The sequence below is a fragment of the Amblyomma mixtum genome, chromosome 6 (genome assembly GCF_055824585.1).
Source record: "Amblyomma mixtum isolate Tamu chromosome 6, ASM5582458v1, whole genome shotgun sequence".
Taxonomy (NCBI): domain Eukaryota; kingdom Metazoa; phylum Arthropoda; class Arachnida; order Ixodida; family Ixodidae; genus Amblyomma; species Amblyomma mixtum.
In genome coordinates, this window is record NC_143017.1 from 68,336,323 (window position 1) to 68,358,887 (window position 22,565).

The 22,565-nt window shown below is 47.7% G+C and overlaps 1 protein-coding gene across 1 annotated transcript in view; it reads right to left on the reverse strand.

Moving 5' to 3' along the window:
- LOC149339302 (uncharacterized) overlaps positions 1 to 22,565 on the reverse strand; it is a 148,107-nt gene that overhangs the window by 112,219 nt on the left and 13,323 nt on the right. The window contains exon 2 of the mRNA XM_089550911.1: positions 13,056 to 13,436. Within this exon, the coding sequence (XP_089407037.1) occupies positions 13,056 to 13,436 (381 nt within the window). The remainder of the gene's footprint in view (positions 1 to 13,055; positions 13,437 to 22,565) is intronic.

The following is a 22,565-nucleotide window of genomic DNA, read 5'->3' on the forward strand; positions in this document are numbered from 1 at the left end:
CTGTAGACGACAAATTGATCGGTACGAAAAAAGTATGTACGGTTAATGACGCAGCTACAGTGCAGAACTGCGCAGAGATTGAACACGTGCATGTCGTTAACGCGAGTGGACCTGTGGTTCGGTGGCCAGATCGATAGGCTAGCCAGCTGTCACTTGTATTCTGTCAGAAAGAATTACGATATCACTCCCGAACATCGTTTACTAGCTGAGCGCCTGCTCTTGTTTGAGCATGTACGTTTCGTGTGTCAGTTAGCCGTATCTGCTATTTTTTTTGTTTATTTTACTGAGATCCAGTTTTTGTTGCACGCCGCCGGTCATTCTGGATTTCTAAATTTTCGCTTAATTTTTATTATTTTTATTGGAGGCCCTATAGCGCCCATTGATTAGTTTGCACTCACCCGTCATTATGATTATTACCAACGATGTACCCTCAACCGCCACCACCTTACTGGCAGAAATTGAAGTTCCGATGAAGTTCGCGGGCAAAAAAATATTTGCTGCAGTTTTTGGTTTCCTTCCTCTTCTAGCAGCCTTAACGAATGTCAAATTATGCGGCCTGACGACCAACAGAAGCTCATCAAGAACAAAGAAGAGTATAAAACAATAAACAAGGAGAAACAATTTTGCTGCCTGCACACACAACACACACAAAAATGACCGAAGCATATGCCGGTAGTTTCAGTTTTCGCTTTCTTTTTTAACGTCCATAGGCGTTTCAAGAATGATTGATGCACTTTTGAGGTACACTTCTGACGCGTTCAGGCAAAACGCGTAAAAACTGCCATGCTTCGCCTATCACGTTAGTATTTTATAGTGTAAAAGCGATATTTTTTCTGTGAATATGCTACAGTAAAGTCAGGCTCGTGTACAAAGTATTCTAGTTGCGTTCGCGTACTCATTGGGCTTGCACCAGTCTGTTACTTGTTCAGGTGTGTAAAAGTGCGACCATAGCAAAAAGCAACGTAGCTGTTCGTTGTTGCCCCATTAATTTATCAGAGCTTTTGTTCCCTGAAGAATAATAAGGAAATGTCGGACTTCCCGGAAGTTCTCTGCAACATTTAAGTAGACCCATGGAGCTTTGTCTCCGTTACGTGCGTCTATTTGCGTTCATGTTTGTTATCGACGTGGGAACCCCTCACGCAGTATTCAATATAGGCAGTAAAGTATAATAAGTAAGCACGCTAATACTGAGAGCCTGGATGAAGAGAGATGCGTCCAGTTCGTTCACACGCAGATGGCAGTGTTCACTTCAAGAAGCTGCGTCACTGACACCATGTATATATGTTACAGTGTAAATAGAATACCTGTATATTGTACCTCTCTTCTCCTATTCTTTCTGCCTGTCCTCTCTCCTCTTTTATTTAATTTCTCCACTCTGCCTGATATCTCTTTGCTTCCGCTGCCCCATCTCATGTACTTCCTGTAACGATGGAAGATTCCGGGGCGAGCAAAAATCTTTTCCTTCCTTTTATTATCATTTTTAAATAAACCGCTCACTACTCACTGACACCATCCATACATGGCCTGCTATGCTGCGCTTGGAAGTACACCGTTCGTGTGTCTCGATCACTCCTACTTTGTAAGCATGAATACTCCTATATGGAACTAAATAGGAAGTAAATTGTTCTCTAGCGCATTCCCTCTTAAAAAAGAGGGTGCGCCAGAGAACTGCTCACTCTCTTTTGACTCTTTTATGTTCAGAGTGCAGCTAATCATAGGTGACAATTACTGCCTTCGCACGTATTCAGCGAAAGAAAAAAAAAGGTAATGCTGCGTTAAAGTTAAGTTCACGAGTTAAGTTATTTAGCGTTTGCCGATACGCTAAGCTTTCTTTCATCGTCTTCGCGCGTAAACTAATTTGCGTATAATTACACTAAACGTGTTTTAGTTTCGCCTTTCTAGGTTTGTTACTGCGGCGGTACACTTAAGGGCGTGTAAGGAAGCGCAAGAACAAGATCTCCTCGCACCGGGTGACAATAAAAGTACAACAAGCTCACGTTCGAGTTCCTCGAGGAGTAATTTTTTTTCGTCACTTTTCGATAGGAAGCACATTCTGGTACGCCTTCATCAATCATTTAAAGACGGGCTCAGATTCAGCTTCGGCACTCATCTGCATAACTAATGTAAAAGCCGCAGCGCATTCTAGCTTCCCGGCTGAAAGGCGACCCTGAGGAGCACTTCGGAGAGTGCACTTGTCTCTAAAAGCTTCAGCTCTTTAATTCCTGTCGCTTCTTATATTTATTTATATTTTAGTGCCTTAGAAGCAGCGCTGATTGCGACTCACGTACACATAATTACAGAGCACGAAACTCTTGATTAACGCTTCCGTATTATGCGCAAGTAATAGTGGTAATATTTGACTGCCCATAATCGACGCAAGTTTAACAAAAGCGTTACAGGAAACACTCCGCAGCGCTTGCAACTTGATCCGATAGGGAGCGGGCGCTTAATTGTTCAAGTATCTTTAAAACAGCTGACTGCATCATAGCAGTCACAGCAATATTATCATGCCAGAATTAAAAATATGCAAGCAGTGCCTTGTAAGCAACGTCATTTTTTTTATGTATTTCTGAGACATACACAGTAATAACTAAGCTGCAAAGAACACAACATAAATTAGCTACGCACTCCTTCACTGGCATCGGGTGGGATATGTAACGTGCATTTGTTGTCATTGTCAGTGACGGGGAGATATTTCTGATGCCAGTGAAACAAAATACAAGTATTCGAATTTAAGAGATCAATTACGAAACTTTGAAACTAGCTTGGTTTCTGATTGTCCCTACGTTAGACTTTTCAGACTGTCTTCTTCGGTGAAAGGAATTTCGATATCAATTCATGTCGATACATTAGCATAACAAAACCCGTATATTTCAAAGACAAACAAATCCTCTTCACCAAACCTTAAATATTTTATTATAACATTTTTTACACATACATTCGCCCGAAGAAAAATATTTGAAAGGCTGTGCGCTAAAAAGACGTTCACAGGAAAAAGGGTAGAGACGACAGGAAGAAAAATATGTGCATTTTCGTGTTTTGCGAATGTTAAGTTCCAGGTCTTCCTCTTAATAAACATCACGAAAACAGTTCCCACCGAGAGAGTTTGTAGCTCTGAAAGGGAATCTTTGTTGCGTGCCGTTAATATTAAGCAAAAACTTCGTGTCAGGGCAGGTACTGTCTTTGTCAAAAGTTTAGAGCCCAGGGGGTTCACTTCCAAGCTTTATATTGGGACTCCAGGAGCATTCATGGAAGTCCTGCCTATTGCAGGAGGCAGTACCAGGAATATTCTCATGTCCAGGAAAATTGGAGCGCTAGAGATCCATTAAGAACGACACAGTGTAGCTCAAAAGAAAACCCCCTGGGCTCCAAACTTTTGACAAAGGCTGTATGTCTTTGTACGAGGTGTCCATGACATCACGCCGCACACAGCAGCTCTGTGAAGAGCCCCTTATAGACACGAATGACCCCACGGCGTTAGAAAACGAGTAGAAAACTGATTCCGTGGACAGCTATACCCGTGCCACACGCGCACAAGAAATGGCAGTAAATGCTTAAGGCCTTAAGTTTGTTAATGCCATTATTTTCGGAGTTGGTGCTACACGTCCACATTTAATGCCATTATCGAAAGTGACGATGGCGATAACGCTTTCAAGGTAGTCAGAAAAGTTTCATCTGAATATCAACATTCCTAATGAGCACAATATAGAGGGAATGTTTTTCAAATCTAAAGTAAAAACAATTTTCCGGAAAATACGGCTGTTCCTGCTTTACAAGTCGAAAAAGTAGCCATAATGTCGCATGTCAGCACATAAGTCAAGAGTATTATCGCGCTCAATATGAGTTGCAACGCGTGGTCATCGACCGGGGCTCGTTCCGTGGGAAGAACCGTGGGAGAAACTGCATGTTCCAGGAAACAACAGCACCCCCGCTCAGGAAAAAGTTTCTCCCAGAATTCCGAGCGACTGTTTGGAGGAGGCACACCACGGAACGAGCCCCGTTCGATGACCGCGCGCTGCAACTCATATTGAGCGCGATAGTACCTGTCAATAAGGCTGGTTAAAATGGCACTTTTCGCATCGAAAATGCGGTGTAGATGCCTCATCTGACTGAAAATTAAGAATTAACCATTTCCTACTGGTTAGGAAGCTGTTAATAACAAAGCTGCATGCTTTTCTGCGTGTGGAATGGGAACGAGAGTACGCATTGCACGGGCGAATGAGTTGCGGCGAGCTCAGTAGGTCGCGAATGGCAGTAAGGCTAGTGCCATTAAATTTATGCGTGTGGCACCGCGTGTATGCCATTAAAACATAAGGCAGTAAGCACTTAATGGCATTAAATCTGCCCGTGTGGCACGGGTATTATACTGGCTGAGGAACAAAGGAAAGTAACGCGTTATGAGTCAAAAAATATCACCCCCCCCCCCCCCCCCCCCCCCCCAACGTGTACTAGGCATGACCAACATTAAATGTAACCTTTCTCCGTGCTATAAATAGAAAGGAGAATAGAAAGGAGTGCGCAAGAGGATAGCTTCCTCTCTTTCTACTCCCATATAGGAGTATTAAAGTTTAGAGTGCAGCCGGGTAATTAGGTATTATCTGTTGGATAACGCACAAGGACGAGGACCGAATCAAATGTATTCTAATACCCTTGGACCAGCGCAGCAGTACCTGCGCTTTTTTAGAGCAGCGTAGGGTAAAGTAAAAAAAAAACTGACAAAATAAAATGCAAAACCTAGCAAGCAGCGAACTGCTGAAACCCGCATATCTTTGCGGTTCGATCACGCTAATCATAGACTTGGTATCCACCCCAAAAAACACCGCAGAACAAGAAAGAAAGGATGACTGAATGTGGAGACTGGATATTTTAGCAAAGTTCGCGCAACATGCTGGCTAAGAAGAATAAAAGAAAGGGGGCTGTTGCGTTGAAGCAAACAACATACATGAAAAGAGATAGACACGGGCTGTACGGGGAACGCCGATGAAGTATTAGATGAGCTAGAACTCCAGCGAGGGAAAAAAAGATTGTACACCCAGGATCACAAAATTACGGGAACGATGAGGGAAAAAGAGGGCGGAGATGTGGCGGTGGAAGAAAGTCAATAAGAAGAGCACAAAGAAAAACAAAAATAAGAAGAAAAAAAGGGGGGAAACGCGAGGAATAAGCGAAACGACCTTAGTCGACGAGGACAGCGTCACATTCATTTAGTGTCGATTGATCAGCGCCACTAATGAACACGGGGCCGCTTTCTCGGGCTACGTGCGCACATATTTTGGTTCCGCGGGCAGCGCCGCTGCTGGTGCTCCTGCGGGAGGGGGGGGGGGGGGGGGGGGGGGGGGGGGGCTTATTTCTCCGATGCTGCCGCGTGACTGCAGCGCGGAACGCACGCGCGCCAGCCCCGCTAGGAGAGGAGGTAGAGTAGATGGAGAGAAGACGGGAGCGAGGGAGAGCATGAGATATAATAAATGCGAGCCCCGAGGCACTGTTTAACATGCACTCCTGCTACGGCCGCGAAGAGTATATGAGGTGAAGAAGCCAAGGGGGGAGCAGAGAGACGGAGAGGAAGGCGAGCGAGATATAGAACGGGAGGCGACCGAAAGATTGAACAAAGTTGAGTCAATATCGCCTTTCGGCACGGAGCGAAGCTTAAAAGTAAAAGGAGGTTGTGTGGGGGGAAAATAAAGAGAGAAAGAGAGGGAGGATTCAGAGGAGGAGCGAAGAAGGAAAGAAAATACAGAAAGAAAACTTAATAAAGCGAAAGTGACGTCGGCGGAGCGAAATAGAAAGAGGGAACGTGAAAAAGGAAGCCAAGATGAAGTGCGTGTATTCCCGCAAGCGCTCTTCGAACAAGGCACAACGAACCGATAACACGGGTAGAGGGTCATAAAGGTCTTAATCGAATCGAGGCCCGCAGCAGCTACGACAACAACGGCGACGAGTGCCCTGAGAGGGCGGAGAGAATAGAAAAAAAAAAAGAAAGTTGGAAGGAACATGCGAGGAAGAATCAAATATAAAGCATGGTACAGAGAAAAAGCGGGTGTCAAAGCCAAAAAAAAAAAAATAAAACTAAGCTAGCATCGCAGCTTCGACGTCGTCCTCTTTTGTGTCCGGCGCGCTGGCTTCATTTGGCAGGCGGACACGTCCACACTTGATAACACAGAAAGAGCTCCGGCGAGGGCGGAGAAGCCAGCGTCACCCGGCGCCTTCCCCAGTGGGCAACATCGGCCCCGGAGATACTGCGTACAAGGAACGAGTAACGACCTTTCCTCTCCACACGCGCGCGCAGCAGCTTTCTCAGCCTCGCGCACGCTCGACGCTAACGACTTCAAGTCGGTCCTCAGTGTTCTGGATCGGCCGATTTATGAGCAGCATTTGGCGTCGTCCGCCTGGGGAATACTCCGTGACACGAGTGGTCTTCCCCTACCGCCGCGGGTAGGGGAAGAAAAGAAGGAAGAGCGTTTGCGACACTTCGGTGGCGCTAATTGACAATGCCCGCGAAGAAACAAAGACAAAAAAAAAATCGCGGGAAAGAAAAGGCAAGAAGGAAAAAGTTGAGTGCTATCAGTTAGCCCAGAGGGTGCTTGCGCAACAAAGGCGGAGTGTTGGGCAAGAACTAATGGGAAATGGTTTTTGACCAACGACACTGACGCGTCCAGGAGTGGGGGCAAAAGGGGCTAGTCCAGATATGGGCGCGGCTAAAGGAGAAAATGCGCTCGCGGTGTAAGCGTGGAAGCGTGTACCCTCGTAAGGGTTGCATAACCGATGGCACGCCGAGCCGGTTATGTTCACTATATCGCTCAGAGTTAGCTTATCTTTATCTGGGTGATGGTGTGCTGCCATGTCTGAGTGCGGTAATTATCGAAACTGCAGAAAATAATAAACCATAAATGGGTCCGTTTGGCCGCGACATCTTTCCTAAGCATGCAAGGCTTTATCCAGCCTTGCCTGACTTTAATTGTTTTTATATTTGTCTGAACGCCATTAACATACACCTTATGTCAAAGATATTCATAACTATAATAGCTGGTTTAAGTGCGCCGACACCCCCCGAAACGCAACGTTTTTTTCTTATTGACGCCTTGGGCGGTTACATTTGCAAGGACGCGCCTTTTGAATAACCTACATCTACATTCTTCTCGGTAGATTGTCTTTGCGAAAATTCCGAGTTCTGTGACTCAATGAGCGTTTCGCTTGCGATTTTACGCTTCAAGTGAAGCAAATGCTCGACATGCGTGTGTGCACGCATCGAGGCTTGTGTAAATTCCGCCGTCTCGAGCAACTTGCGTTACGGCACACCGAAGTTCTGAAACTGTTTCACGTGTTACGTCTCGGTCGTGACGGGCATGTTGCTTCCGGCATGTCTTGCGAAATCGGTAGCAGTAGAGGTGGAGGCGTTTTAGGAGAGGCATGTCTGCACGTTCTCCCCCGCAGCCGTGCGCCACGCAATCAAGAATTCACTGCGGTTAGGGTTACGGCCCAGCTAGTCAACGACGGACAGTATGGAGCGCAGTTCTTGTCAGGGGAAATGCGGGGCGCAGGGAGGAATATGTATTCACAAAGGAAGCCAGGGGTGCCTACTTGTCTATACATGTTATTGCGCACTGTGAATTTATTCCGCATGCGAGAAAAAAAGAAAATTAGACAGGTGAAGGCTTTTTGTCCGCAAATGTGACGAAGCGAATGTGAAAGCAAACTTTTAGCATAAGCTGCGCTTGCATGGGATAAGCAGAGAGGAGCGAAAGAATGAGTTTGCGTTCAGCTACTAAATTAGCTGCCTTAGCTAAACTTCTTAATTAGCTGCTTAAGTGCCTGTGAGCAGCTGCTTATCTAGGTGTTTGAAATCTGAATGCTGCTCTAAGCCGGAGATGGCATGGGTCGTTTCGTTCTGAAAGTGAGGCGTAATGTCATCGACAGCAGTGTTGAGTGAGTGCGAGTGAATAGTTGGGTGAGAGAGTGAGTGTGAGTGAGTTGAGCGTTAGTGAATGATTGAATTAGAGCAAGTGAGCGAGTGAGTGTGAGTATGAGTGAGTGAGTTCATGAGTGGGCAGGTGAGTGTGAACAGGAATAAGTGGGGGGATGGGACTTAGTGAGTGAATGGCTAGGTGGGTGGGGGGGTGAGTGAGTGAGTGAGTGAGTGAGTGAGTGAGTGAGTGAGAGTGAGTGAATGGCTAGGTGGGTGGGGGGTGAGTGAGTGAGTGAGTGAGTGAGTGAGTGAGTGAGTGAGTGAGTGAGTGAGTGAGTGAGTGAGTGAGTGAGTGAGTGAGTGAGTGAGTGAGTGAGTGAGTGAGTGAGTGAGTGAGTGAGTGAGTGAGTGAGTGAGTGAGTGAGTGAGTGAGTGAGTGCCCTGTCTTCACCTCAGCGCCAACAAACTTCCCGCTTCTACTGTTTCCTGAGCCATCCCCTGACACATTAACAGCGATGCAGACAGACTATTTCTCGCTTCATTTATAATATGTCAAAAAGGCGTAGCCGTAAGTCCACTTCTTTCGAAAAAACTTCCTATATAGAGGTGCGCAGTAGAACGCGTTATAGATTTTTATATCAATGGCTGTAACTAAGAGGCATGAACGCGTGACGTAAGTTTTTTTGTTTGTTTTTTTTATAGCCCCAGACGCGGCCGCATTCAGATAATTGACATTGTGATTGTTTACCTGCTTTTGAAACACGTAATTTTTCTTTCTCCGAAAAAAAAGAAAATGCGGTGCTTGAGACACACGCGCCTCAGATGCAAACCCATACCTAGCAAAAGAAAAAACTTCAGCGAATGGAGCAAGAGGTGAACGAATAATCGACACACTCGGGGCATAAATCCGTGAACTGCTATAGAGACAAAATAAGAAGGATAAAACGCTTTGCGAAGTTCCCAGCAACACGAACACAGCGGTCCCCATGGCAACTCAAAGCTAGATTCAAGACTTGGAGAGGAACAAAACTTGGAAACAGCCCGTGCGACTTTTCTCTGTTTAACTATCTGCGAATGGTTGCAGGCTGCTCTGACTCGGCGAGTGGCAAACAAAATTGCGCAAAGTGAAGTATGGCACGCTGCAAGTTCTACTCAGCAAGCGTATAGGCGAGATCTGTAAACTCATTTTGACGTTGGCACGCTAAAGCTGCATAAATAGAGGCAAGCGTATACCATGTCTTTTGGAAGCCGCTAGCGGAACGAATTTGTAACAGCTCAGACAAGAAATGAACTCCTGAATGCTGCGCCATTGTAAGGACCTCCAGAAATTTGAGTCGCAACTTTGTGTGTTGCAAGAATTGCAAGCTATTATTCGCGATATGATCGTGCAGTCTGAGCCCTAGCAAACAATGGTGGCCGAAAAAGTTTCGCGAAGGTGTAGTTCAACAAAGATGATACGCGCTGGCATCCAACTCAAATACGCCATAACGGCGTTCAAGAATGTTCCTTGCCTTATCTGGCACGACTGCAACGCGCAAGCAACTACGGCCTGTGAGAAATCGACTATGTTTCGCAAGCCGACCAGAACCGGTGCCGTTTCTGGATCTGGCAGGGTTGCGAAACATATTCGATAGGCAAATATAGGAGCAGAACTGAAAGAAAGCGCGTGATATAGCTAAACAGTTTCGGGAAAAAAAATGGGGAAACATCATCTGTAGCAAAGCGACGGCCGGTTAGTTTATGATTCCGTACAAAGAACTGAAATTACGAACTAAGAGATGATAGAAAAGTGCCACACCACTGTGACGTCTCCAGTGCCCAAGTTAAAGAGACTATGAGAACCAATTGAAGTTGACTTGTATCAACGAATTGCCGAATTTTAATGAAAAGGCAGCTATACTCGCTGAAAACCGAGCTTTTATAACCTACGAAAGGTAGAAAAACAGAGCACTGACCTTGACACCATCGTTTTTTTTTTCTCGCAAGCAAGCGGGGTGAAGTGAAGGCGTTTTGTTCTTTTTGTTTTCTTCGAGGATCCCTGAGGCTACGCTAGACCGGCTTTTACTTCCATATATGTTGATCTGCGAGTCCGTTCTGATCATGACGTCATGAGTTCGATCCATGACGTCATGAGTTTGAAAAAGAGATGCGTCTTTACCTGCTGAACAAACATCAACATAGACAGATAGAGTGATACCATTGGTTTTTACTAGGCACGAAAATAGTAAAGACAAAGTACCCCTTTAGGGTGCGGAGGGGAGTGGGGAGGCCTTGACCATCTGCTGCTAGTAATGACAAAACCGCTAGAGTTGTTTCTTCACTTAAAAACCGGCTGAAGCTTTCTTACTTCTATTCGAGGAGATTCAAGGATTCTAATGTACGAAGCTTGAAGGTAAAGCTTGTAAAGCGTTATTGCGCTAGCATTTAAAATGGCAACCTAATCACCGACCGAAACCAGGACGATGCTCATGCTTCTCCTTGCAGCTTCAGGGCAGTGCAAAACAATGGTCGGCTTTCTCGGTTATGCTGCTTGCGCCCCTGCCGGCCATGTCCCGTCGAAAGCCGTTGAACAACACACTTCAGAGGAATGCTTCTTTTGTTTTCCTTTTTCAGGAAAGCATTACGTCACTGGAAATCTACCACAGTCATTACTGACGTCACAACGGGGCGCCCGACCTGGCGCTGTGCACTGCGGAGAAGCGTGAACGCAGTCCCAGTTTTAATTGGCGATTACGCCACCATTTCAAATCGCATGTGAAAAGACTTCGCATGCTTAATTTAATAGAAGCACACCTATAACCCATTACAGGTCATTGAATTCTAAACTAGCTGGTCTAGACATGTAGCTAAAAAGAAGCATGCTGAACTTCATCCTTACTTGCCTCAAGTGACGGTACTGGGCGACAACGCTTTTATTGTCACCATAACGGAATGCGATGTACTTACGTTATATGCAGTACTAATACCCTTTGCACCACGCGATCTAGTGTGGCCTCAAAGAAATTCCGATTTTGTTGCCGTATTTTTTTACGTAAGACTACTTGATATACTACAAGGACGCCAAGATCAATGAATTAGACATGCAGAGCAGAACGGTGGGGCTAAAAATGAACATGCAGAAAACCAAAGTAATGTTCAACAGCCTAGCAAGGGAACAGCAGTTCGCAGTTGGCAGCCAGGTGCTGGAAGTAGTAAGAGAATATATCTATTTAGGGCAGGTAGTGGCAGCTGATCCAGATCGTGAGAGGGAAATAACTAGAAGAATAAGAATGGGGTGGAGCGCATATGGCAGGTTATCTCAGATCATGAATGGCAGTTTACCAATATCCCTCAAGAGAAAAAGTATACAACAGGAGTATCTTACCGATACTCACCTATGGGGCAGAAACGTGGAGGCTAACAAAGAGGGTTCAGCTTAAGTTAAGGACAACGCAGCGAGCTATGGAAAGAAAAATGATAGGTGTAACGTTAAGAGATCGGAAGCGGGCGGAGTGGGTGAGAGAACAAACGCGCGTTAATGATATCCTAGTTGAAATCAAGAGGAAGAAGTGGGCTTGGGCAGGGCATGTAATGCGAAGGCAAGATAACCGCTCGTCCTTAAGGGTAACGGAGTGGATTCCAAGAGAAGGCAAGCGTAGCAGGGGGCGGCAGCAAATTAGGTGGGCGGATGAGATTAAGAAATTTGCGGGAATATGGTGGCCGCGGCTGGCGAAGGACAGGGTTAATTGGAAAGACATCGGAGAGGCCTTTGCCCTGCAGTGGGCGTAGTCAGGCTGATGATGATGAAGGAGGCCAAGAATGCGGAGACCGTCTCTGTGCACTCAAGCTCGCACTCAATTCAGTACACGGCCCACATGATCACATTTTAATCCTAGCTATGCTGGCTCAGAAGCTCATCAACCGCTTCTGCGTTTCCGCGAGATGTTAATCCATTACTGCGACAGCCACCGCCTCTACCCGGCCCCTGCCAAGGGGCTAAGTAAGGCGGAGGAGCGAACTCTGTGGCGTCTGCAGACAGGAACTCTTCTCTAGTCCTGCCGTAGTCAAACACTTTGATCCCAACATAGATGGGCGTTGCCCGCACTGTGGATAGATCTGCGATCTCTTTCACATGGTGTGGGCATGTAATCAGAACACTCACCTTCCCCCTTCCCATACACGAAAGGCATGGGGGTCTGCCCTCCTCAACTGCTTCACACTGGAGTCCCAAGGGCTCCGGCAAAAAGGGCGCGAGACGGGGCCTCGTCGTGTGGTGTTTCGGACTAAGGATACCGACCATGTAGCGGGGTCTTCCGACCCCCAAACTCTCTTTCTGAGAAGTAAAAAGTTTTTCACCACCACCAACCCCGCAAACTTCTTAATCTCATCCGCCCACCTCACTTTCTGCTGCCCGCTGCTACGCTTGCCTTCTCGAATCTACTCTGTTACACCTGCGCAGTGAATTAATCTCTCCCCCGCATCACCTATCATCAAGACTAGATCATGCATACAAAGTAGGTGCCCCATTTTGCAGAACTAACGCTTTCTTTCAGTCGTTTTTACCTCGAACGGCAGCAGAGTGGAATCACCTTCCCGCAGCAACAGCAACCATCAAAGATTACCAGCTTTTCAAGAACGCCTTAGCTAACATTGTATGATTAGACACATCTGCAACTTTTTGATGACAGCCCCGTTTCGCTTATTGCATTGCTATGTTTTGTTTTTTTTTCCTGTAACCACTTTCATCTCTAATGCCAATGGCCCTGAGGGTATGCGAAATAAATAAATAAATCCCTTCCATTAGGGCACGGTTGATGGTTTGTGGTTTATGGTTTATGGGGTTTAACGTCCCAAAGCGACTAAGGCTATGAGAGACGCCGTAGTGGAGGGCTTCGGAAATTTCGACCACCTGGGGTTCTTTAACATGCACTGACATCGCACAGTACACGGACCTCTAGAATTTCTCCTCCAAAGAAATTCAACCGCCGCGGTCGGGATCGAACCCGCGTCTTTCGGGTCAGCTAGCAGCCGAGCACCATAACCACTGAGCCACCGCGGCGGCCAGGGCACAGTTGAGGTGTCCACAGACATGTGAGATAGTTACTCAGCCATTTTCTTTTCCTCAAAGCCAAAGAAAAGAACCTAACATGACTGCAAGTAAACGGGCGCTCACCGAACACCATCATGGAGGCCTCGGCGCTGTCCTGGTTGGCCAGGGTCAGTACCTCGCAGCGGTACTTTCCGCTCATGTCTATGGTGGGCCTGACCAGCCGAAGGTGCCACGTGTGCACGTTGCACGCCTCGGCGCCGCCCGGCGTGTGTGACCGGTCCATGTCGATGGCCTCCGCGTAGCGGTCCGTCACCACGGGGTCCTCGAGCTCGGCGATCCACTGGTAGAAGGGCTGCGACTCCCCGTTGAAGAACCACTTGACCACCAGCTTGGAGTCGGACTCGTTGCACCGGTACTGGCAGTCCAGCTCGAACGGGCCCTGCCTGCCGCTCTCCACCACCTGAGGCACTGTCAGCTTGGTGATCTCGATGGCTCCGACGCCATCTGCGGGTGGCAAAGCAACGAATGCGCTGCGTTATAGACTGGGGAAAGAGGGAGGGAGACTTCCGGTTTGTTCTAAACTGCCTTCATGACACTGAGCTAGTAGTAGCGGAAACATTTATTGACACTTGAAAATTTAAGACCATTCAAAATAATCTCCATTGGTGATATTTCAAGGCTCCGACGGTCATGTCTGTTTCCCTTGCCTGGGACATCAGGTAACGCTGAATCGTCAGGTCCGAGCTGGACAGTGCGGCCTCCTATTACTCCTACTGTGTAGTGCGTTTGTAGGTTGTCTAGTTTTTCACCCCTCCAGCCTCACGTGACGTGGTATGCTGCGGGTCTCTCGTCGCACCACGGGCATGCGGCTTTGTAGTGTTCAGGGAATATTATGCTGTATTTATAAATAAATGTAAATTTGGGAAGGTGTTGGTTTGGAGTTGCCTCCAGTCCCTAGCCTCCTGTGCTCTCGGTCCCTTGTGTGGTGTGGGGAGGAGTTGACGCTTCGATCGAAAGTACAGCAGTCTGGTGTAGCAGGCCGTAGGTATTGATGTGGTGCCTAGTTGGGTGCCGTGAGTCTGTGTGTAGCCTGATCAGTTTTGTATGTCCTCGAACTATGCTATCCACGACCTCGTTTTCCTCGAGTCCCGAGTGCACTGGTATCCAGATGATTGGGTGCTTGAGCTATGGGTTACAGGAGCGCCCAAGTGAGCGGGTAGAGTGGTCTGCTGAGGTAGAGGAATGTGCCACGACTGGCTGGCCTTAATTCACTATTTATCTAAGCTGCATTACTGCTGCATTACAATGCAAGCCTAGTCTGGCTGGCAACTAGCAGCAGCGTTAACCCATTAGGCTGGGTATTTTTAAGTGACGGTTTTTTCTGCGGCTTGAAGAAAGGAAACCATAAGTAACAATGAAATGAGATTTCGCGAGAACTAGAGCAGGGTATAAAGTTCGACGGTGCATGGCGATATCTAGCCCTGTTTGAAGCGAATACACGTCTAATACGAAGCTTGCGGGATTACAGCATTGAGCCTGCGTCTAGCATTTGGAGTTTGTCCTTACGAAAAAAACAGAAAGAAGTACCAAAATCTCTGACCAAATTGTATAGCATATCAACCCTTTATAGAAAAAAAAATTCAGGGGGCACTTTGGCTCTCTAAAGTGCTGCAAGGCGAAAGCGTTTCCTGGCGTAGTTTTTAGTTTTTAGTAATTTATTTTTATTTTTGTTTTCTGTTCTTATTTTTGTTTTTATATTTATTTTTCATATTTTATTTTTACTTTATTTTGTTCCTTTTTATGTTTTATTGAATTTTCAGATAAAGAAGACAGAGGGGCCGTAATCAAGAAACTGAGAATTGTATTTGAGGAAAGGAAATTACGCAGTAACTGTCTCACACATCTCGGTGAACACCCGTCAAAACACGGACAGATCTGTCGAGACGGCTGCCGACACGGCTGTCGACAAGGCTGTCGACACGGCTGCCGACAAGGATTGCTAACGACAGCATGAGACTTTCGCCTTAAAAAAAAAGAGGGGGGGGGGGGTAGCAATACATGCCCAGTATTCCGGGACTGGCTCAGTGGTTACGGTGCTCGGCTGCTGACCCGAAAGACGCGAGTTCGATCCCGGCCGCGGCGGTTGAATTTCTTTGGAGGCGAAATTCTAGAGGCCCGTGTACTGTGCGATGTCAGTGCACGTTAAAGAACCCCAGGTAGTCGAAATTTCCGGAGCCCTCCACTGCGGCGTCCCTCATAGCCTCATTCGCTTTGGGACGTTAAACCCCATAAACCAAACCAAACATACTACTTGCGCTATCCGCCCGTTGTGGTGGCGAGGTGGCGCGTAACTGAATGGGAAACAGTGAAAAAAATAACAAAAAGTGACTACAAGCAGCTGTAAAAGGCACTCTCGAATTTGCATAATATATACTCAGCCGAGTAATTTGGCAAAGATTCAGCTCTTTGCTGTGAACACACGAGGTTCCCAGCGCATTTGAATACTATACAATGCTTTCTATGGGGGTTGACTGAATTTTGCCTATTTTTCAGACTTCAGTACAATATAGCGGCGTAACAAAGACAAGTATCAAATAAGTCTCCCTTTTTAAGTACCATAAGATATGGGTTTTAAGATATTCTGCGACGACCTGGCACAGCCACGGCAATGAAGATACATAAGGTCTTTTTATTTGAAACTTGATATCGCGTCGCATATGAAAGATGGCGCCCGCAAGCAAAGTAACCTCGAAATTGCGTATAACGTAGTACACTATCTCCAGGTTCTCCTGAAAATTACGTTTTAGACGTTATCTTTGAAAATTACACAATATTTGTGGGGAAATTAACAGTACCAAGATATATCGGTTATTTTATCACGTAAAGGAGTGGCGATTTCTCAGAGCATAAAATACGAGCTGCGCACATGTGCCCTACATTACCACTGCTTGGTTTCCTCTTCGTTTTTGCTCAGTTTGAAGGCGTAAGCTATAGGAGAGCAGATACGAAGGAATGCCCCTCAAAATATGTGAAAAACTGACGCTCAATGACACTCTCTGGCCCTCCTGTAAACACACGCACATTTTAAGGCGAAAGCCTTCAATGGCTCATACTGTCGTCCGTTAACAAAGCGTGTCACACGCGTTTAACTCGAGAACAAAAAACGATAGAAGAAAACCAATGGCTGCGTCAGATAGAGGAGGAAAAAATGAACCAAGAAGCCAAGTTTGATGACTGTGGATTAATTAGTTAATTAGTTATAGGCCACAATGTCGAAATTGCGTCGAAATAGCGCGGACGTCGATGTAGCCACGGGAACGGTGTGGCGCCACATCCACCGGAAGTCGTCACGGCATAGTTAAAATTGTCACAGAACGGTCAGAAAAACGACGGATTTGTGTCATATTAGATGGAAAAATGTGTAATTACGCGTTATTAACACCTAAGACCCCGGAAAGATGTATAAATTGGGTATCGATAAAGCCACGGGAACGGTGCTACGTCACATCCACCGGAAGTCGTCACGGCATAGTGGCCTCGGCTTTCGCCTCTCTGCACTTCACTGCCAAAGTGTCCTCGCAATTTTTAACCTGTCCCACATTCGCCCATATAGAAGAGGACTTCATTGCTTATTTTTATGTTTCCTTCTGTATTGGACGGAAACCCTTAAAATGACCACAGACACCTAAGCTTACTTGCATATTTTCTTCTTTCAAATGATGTGTAAGACACTAGAATACAATGATCACTACGCGGTATTCGCCTCCGACTACTCATTGATTAATAACTGAATGTCTTCTTAATGCTGTTTTCCTTTCAGTTTCATAAACCGAGCGATGGCTGTGACGCGCAGTTGGTGCCTAGGTCACCTGAGGCATAGAAAAAACAGAAATGTAATCACTGATGAGTAGCTTTAATTCTCTACAACATTTAAGCCAGCCTGACTCAAGAGCTGAAATGACAATAAGCGACGCAACCGCAGTTGTATTCCCGTTTTTTTTTTTTTTTTACGCTTCAGGTGATCTAAACACAAGTACACATCACAGCCACCGTTCGGCTGATGGAACTGAAATCGAAACAGATCAACAGGCAATTCAAATATAAAATGCTAGCAGTCGTGGGTGAATACCATAGGGTGATCTACGTATGATGCCTAACGCATCATTTGAAAGAAGAAAACACGCAAGCAATGATCTGATGTCTATTCTCCTTTAAGAATAATACGTTAAAGTGTTGCATTCGAGAAAGAAGTAAGTGTCGACTCTAAGAGCGAGAGAACCCCGATAAATCCTTAAATCTTGGCAGGTGGCAGATTACGGATAAGATATCAACATTTTGCACTAGTGTGCTACGCCAGCCGGTCACTGCATCAAGCGGCAAACGCGACCATGCTTACGCTATGTGGCCGGTAAGCCGTGTCATTGTCAACTCTCTCTTTTTTTTTTCACTGCTCGAGCGCTAAAAGTTGTAACTTACTACTTTTTCTTTAAAAGATATTGGATCATGACTCTAGTCAACGGCAGCAAGAAACCATGAAAACTTTAAAAAGGGACACCAAAACAGGCCTCCGTGGCACTGGATGTTTCCGACACGAACGAAGAAAGCACTATTTCTGAGGAATTTCAGGAAAAGCCAACCACGAGAGGTCACCCTTGCGGAAGATATGAGCCAATACAGGCTAGTTGATTCGATCGAAACACTTACTGCGAAACAACAGACCATGCCTGACTCTATTACCGAGCATCGGCCTCCTGTTTCACTCTTTTGCACATTGTGACGTCATCGAAGCTTCGCGAGGCGCACTCTTGACAGGGGATTTTTCGAAGCACCAGTATGAAGAGCCATTGTGATTCGTTCCCCCGAGCAATCGACACTTACACGCCTCGTACGCTTCGATCGCGACAGCGTAAAAATGAATTTTACCGGGAATCAGATAAAGGCGGAGCATTAAGAGGAGCTTTTTCGAAGGAACAAAGCGCTCTTTCACCCAATTAACTTTCGGACATTGAAAATCACTACCTGTGCTCTTAATGACTGGAGAACGCCGAAGGTGCTCGAGCAACCCCGTCAGCTCCGACGCGGTTGCAGGTGCAATTAATTCTTAGCAGTGAAAGAATGCGAAAAGAAATGCGGCATTAACAAGGGTATGCCCGAAAACGACCGCAAAAACTGCTTAACAAATAGTTAAGAGGAAAAAGCGAAATAAAAAAATTAAATTAAAACGGCAACTTTTTTTTTTTTAAAGGTGCGCGAATGAGAGGGAACACTCTCCGGTCGTCGTGGTCTTAATTAGACTTTTGTGAACTTTCCTTTTTAGCCCGACTGCGCGCGCTGTCTCAGCAGGAAAAGCTAACACGTATTCCGCAGGCAGCGGGTCCCGGGCCTCCCCCGGATAAGAAAGCAAACATAGTGGCGCGAAAAACGCTCGGGCGGAAAAACCAACTCGGTACGAGCGAATATGTCACCTCCCGGAGGCTGCCTAACAAAGCCCCCAGAGCGCGAGGGACGTTCATCAAGCTATTGAATTTCCCGCACCAGCGCACCGCTCGAACTTCTCTTTCTTCTTTTGTCTTCCCCTTCCCCAATGAATACAGGTTTTCTGTCACGCGATAAATTATCGTCATTAAAACTGTTTCGCGGGCACACGTATCGACCGAGAAGGAGTTGTTCCTCGGTGGGGGAAAAAATAATAATAAAGAAAAAAACGGATAAGGTGCGCAACGAGGATGGGGGAGAGGAAACCGGAAGTAGTAAACTTCGAGCAGAAGTGGAAGGACGGAGGAATGAAAGAAAGAAGGGAAGAATAGTAAATGAGGAGAGAAAAAAGGATTGAAGGAAAAAGAAAAGAAGCCAGCTGGAAGAGCGGAGAAAGGCTTGGGCAGAAGCATAACCGAAGAGAGTCGATCGGCTAAGCAAGTCATTAATGCGGAAGCCCAGAGGCGCGGAAAAGCCCACTTCTGTTCTTTCGTTCGCTTCTTTCCTCCGCTCTCCTTTCCTTTCATTCATCCTTTTTTTTTTTCTTCTTTCTTTCTCTTTTGCCCGGCGGTTCGGACTGCCCGCGCGCTGGTTGACGCAGCGGGGGGAACGGAGAGCCGCGCGGACGTCGTCGACACAAGCGGGGTCCCCTTCAGCGCGCTGTTTAAATGATGGTAATGGATCCTCTCCGGGGCATAAAATTCTGCGCCCTGCTTCCTCGCGCACCACCTGTCTCTGACAACGGCAGCAGCTCAGCGGCCGCCGCACCAAGGCTTCCCCCCCCCCCCCTTCCTTCTTTCCCGTCCTCAAAGGAACAGCGGGAGCGACGCGCGAACCGTGTGACTGACTGGCGGGCGCCTTCTTCGTTTCCTTGCGCGCGCCGCGGCGCACCACTTCCTATACGCAGCCTCCGGGTTCCCTTGGGCATCGCCTCCCTCCCTCCCCCGCCAGCTCGCGCACTCCGACTCGGCTTCCAGGCTCCCGGTGTCAGGACACCCCCCCGCGAGCCATTCATCATTGTTGGTCGCTGGAAAGGCCTTGTCTCCTCATCTTTCGGGACCATGCGGACAGCTTGCTGCGCGTCTGCTTGTGGCGTTGTTTCTTGCCCTGTTCCGAGTCTCTCTTTTTTCCCTCGCCTCGAACGGACCAAAACAAACGAGCCCGTGGAACGCGGCCGAGCGGCTTCTCGCGGCGGCCACAAGCGGGCCGCCTTTACAGTGCATGACTCTTCGGGATCGCAACAGCGGACGCTGCGCTTAAGCCCGGATCTCGCGGCGTAGAATGCGCTGTATTGGATAGTCGACGGGCCTCACGCTGCGCGTCCCGTCTGCTCACCAAATCGCTTAGTCTTTCTCCCCTTTTCGCCCGTTACTTGCTTTATTTGCCCTGCGCGCCAAGAGAGGGCGCTGGGGAGGAGGCGGCGGTCGTCACCGCCATCAGCGTGCCCGGATGCGGTTAGGAATAAATTTTCTCCCCCACGATCATGTTGGCCCCTTTCCTCCCGGCACAGCAAGTGCGGGTTTGGGGGCGCCGGTGAAAGCCTCGTAAATTATTGCCCGGCCCGGTTTGCGAAAGAAGTCGTAACCCAGCGCGTAAACCTGTCACTCTAGAACTTGAGCCAACGCAGCGCACGCACACATATACACACCCTGGAGAAAAAAAAAACAGCGTATTCCATTAAAACCCCGTGCCGCGCACCGCCCAGATATGTGCCAACAAACCGCAACGTGTTGAAGCGGGTCGTTGCGCGGCATACCGCTGAGGCTCTATGTAACGTATCTTTAGCAACCACGTCACCTCCTTTCAAACAGATCCGCTAGAATCGCGTCGCGCTGTGTGTTTAGATTCTTTGAACGTTTTCGCGCCATAGGGAAGACAACGAGTTTCAAGCTTGAATGCAAGTTAGCAGCGAAAATGAAGAACCGAACAGCACTCCTCTGCACTTCCTCCGACTTCCTCCCATATCTCCATCCCCATCTCTAAACCTTTGCATTATTGCAAACTCGACGAATAAAAACAAAAAGACAAACCAAGCTGCTATGTTGGTTTTGCTTGGTTACTGACGTTCTTACGTGCACTGCTAACGTGAATTTATGCGAAACGGTCAAGCTAGTTCACGTCACCATCCTCCTACACTATCAGCAAGCTGCCGACTTGTACAGTACGGTCCATTGTTAAAGGGAGCATGTGATTGCGTGCCCTCCGCGCTTCACGAAGCCCTGCCGCATAGATGCGCCGAGAATAGGTGGCATCAGGCGCATGCGCGGGATGACCAGTCGTCATGCTTACTGTACATGCGTCTTGTGCCGACAATTCCCACACGTTCTCGGCGGCAGCGCTCCACGAAGCGCGGAGGGCACGCGATCGCATGTTCCCTTTAACAGTGGACCGTACTGTACATCGCTTGAAACTAAACGCCAACGACAACCTGAACGATTCCCTATATCCCTCTTCTTCCACATGGTTTCGCTGCCGAGAACATTCCACACTTTCCGTGCAAAGGCGAGAGTAACGGCAGAAGTAAACAAAAAGGGCAGGAAGTGGGAGATCGGGACGAGCTTATGCGAAAGAACAGCGCTCTACCAAAGCCGGCGTCACTGAAGATGACGCGTGCCTGGCGGGCAGGACACACGGCCTGCAGTGGAGCACAGGGCAACAGCAGTGAGCGTGGCGTGCCGGAGAACGAGGAATGTGCCGGGGGAAACGAGGGTGGCAGTGATAGATATCACATTCAGACGCTCCTAATCTATCACTGGGAATGTGCGCGCGCGCGCTCTCGCCAAACGAGGCAGGCAGCGTAGTTCCGTGCCTGCTGCCCACCCTGCCCGCAACATCCGGCCGCGGAACACGGAAGAAGCTCTTTTTTTCCTGCCCGTTATCATCAGCGGCTGGAGCGAATGTAATTCGGCACTTATTGCCGCTGGAAGAGGAGGTTCAGCTGGAACAGCCTGAAGGGACCAGGAATAGCGGGTCGTTTGTTACAGTGCGCGAAACGCGAAAGTGGACGCTGTGGTATGAACGTATAGATAACCGCAGGTACTCATGAAAAGTGGCTAAGTATGTATAGATAAGAGGTGCCGCCGCAGTGGCTCAGTGGTTATGGTGTTCGGCTACTGACCCGAAAGACGCGGGTTCGATCTCGGCCGCAAGGGTCGAATTTCGATGGAGGCGAAATTCCAGAGGCCCGTGTACTGTGCGATGTCAGTGCACGTTAAAGAACCCGAAGTGGCCGAAATTTCCGGAGCTCTTCACTACGGCGTCTCTCATATCCTGAGTCGCTTTGGTACGGTAAAGCCCATAAACCAAACCAAACCAAACCAAACCAGATAACAGGAATGCACATAGGCAACGGGAAAGCAAAATTCCGAGAAAACTGCAAAATAATGGTACTGGGGAAATGGTAAACTTCCACCACACTGTGTAATCCGCCGCAGTGGTTCAGTGGCAGGTGGTTGCGGGATCGAGTCCCCGCGCCGGAGTCCACATTTAAGCGGAGGCGAAATTCAATGACCCCTGTACGCTTCGCTATGACACTGAACATTGGCGAACCCCAGATGGTCGAAATTAATCCAGAGCCCTGCGCTACGACGCCTCTTTTCGCGGCGTTGAACCCGACATATACCAGTATACTGTACCCCTGCACCGTGACGACGACGTTGTCATTATAAGGTAATACGGTTTAGCAGTCAAACGCGATAACGTCAGCTTGCGGCCTTAGCACAGTGGGACGTTGTGTTATTAAACCCGTCATTCAGCGATGGTTTATATTTGAAATTAAGATTCATGAGCTGGGCGCACATTTCTAAGTATCTCCCAGTGCGTAACCAAGGCGCAGAATGTACTTGCGTCATCGCGTTTTATTCGTTGACCGATAAGACGAAGGGAACTGGATGAAAAAAAAGTGAGCTGCTTAAGAGGCAGGACAGCTGGGAGCTGCAAGGTTTGAATACGCCATCTTTGCGAACGGCGGGATTCGATGCAGGACAAAGGAGATATCGAAGGTCTTGCTAATTCCCAGCAAACAAGCCGTCTAGTGGTTCAACGGCTTTTGGACTCGAAGCAAACCGGCACGTCATCAGTGCTGGAACAAGGCAGCAGCTTACAGGAGCTTGAACGTCGAACCGACCTTATTTCGAAAACCTCGCCAACATTTCTCTC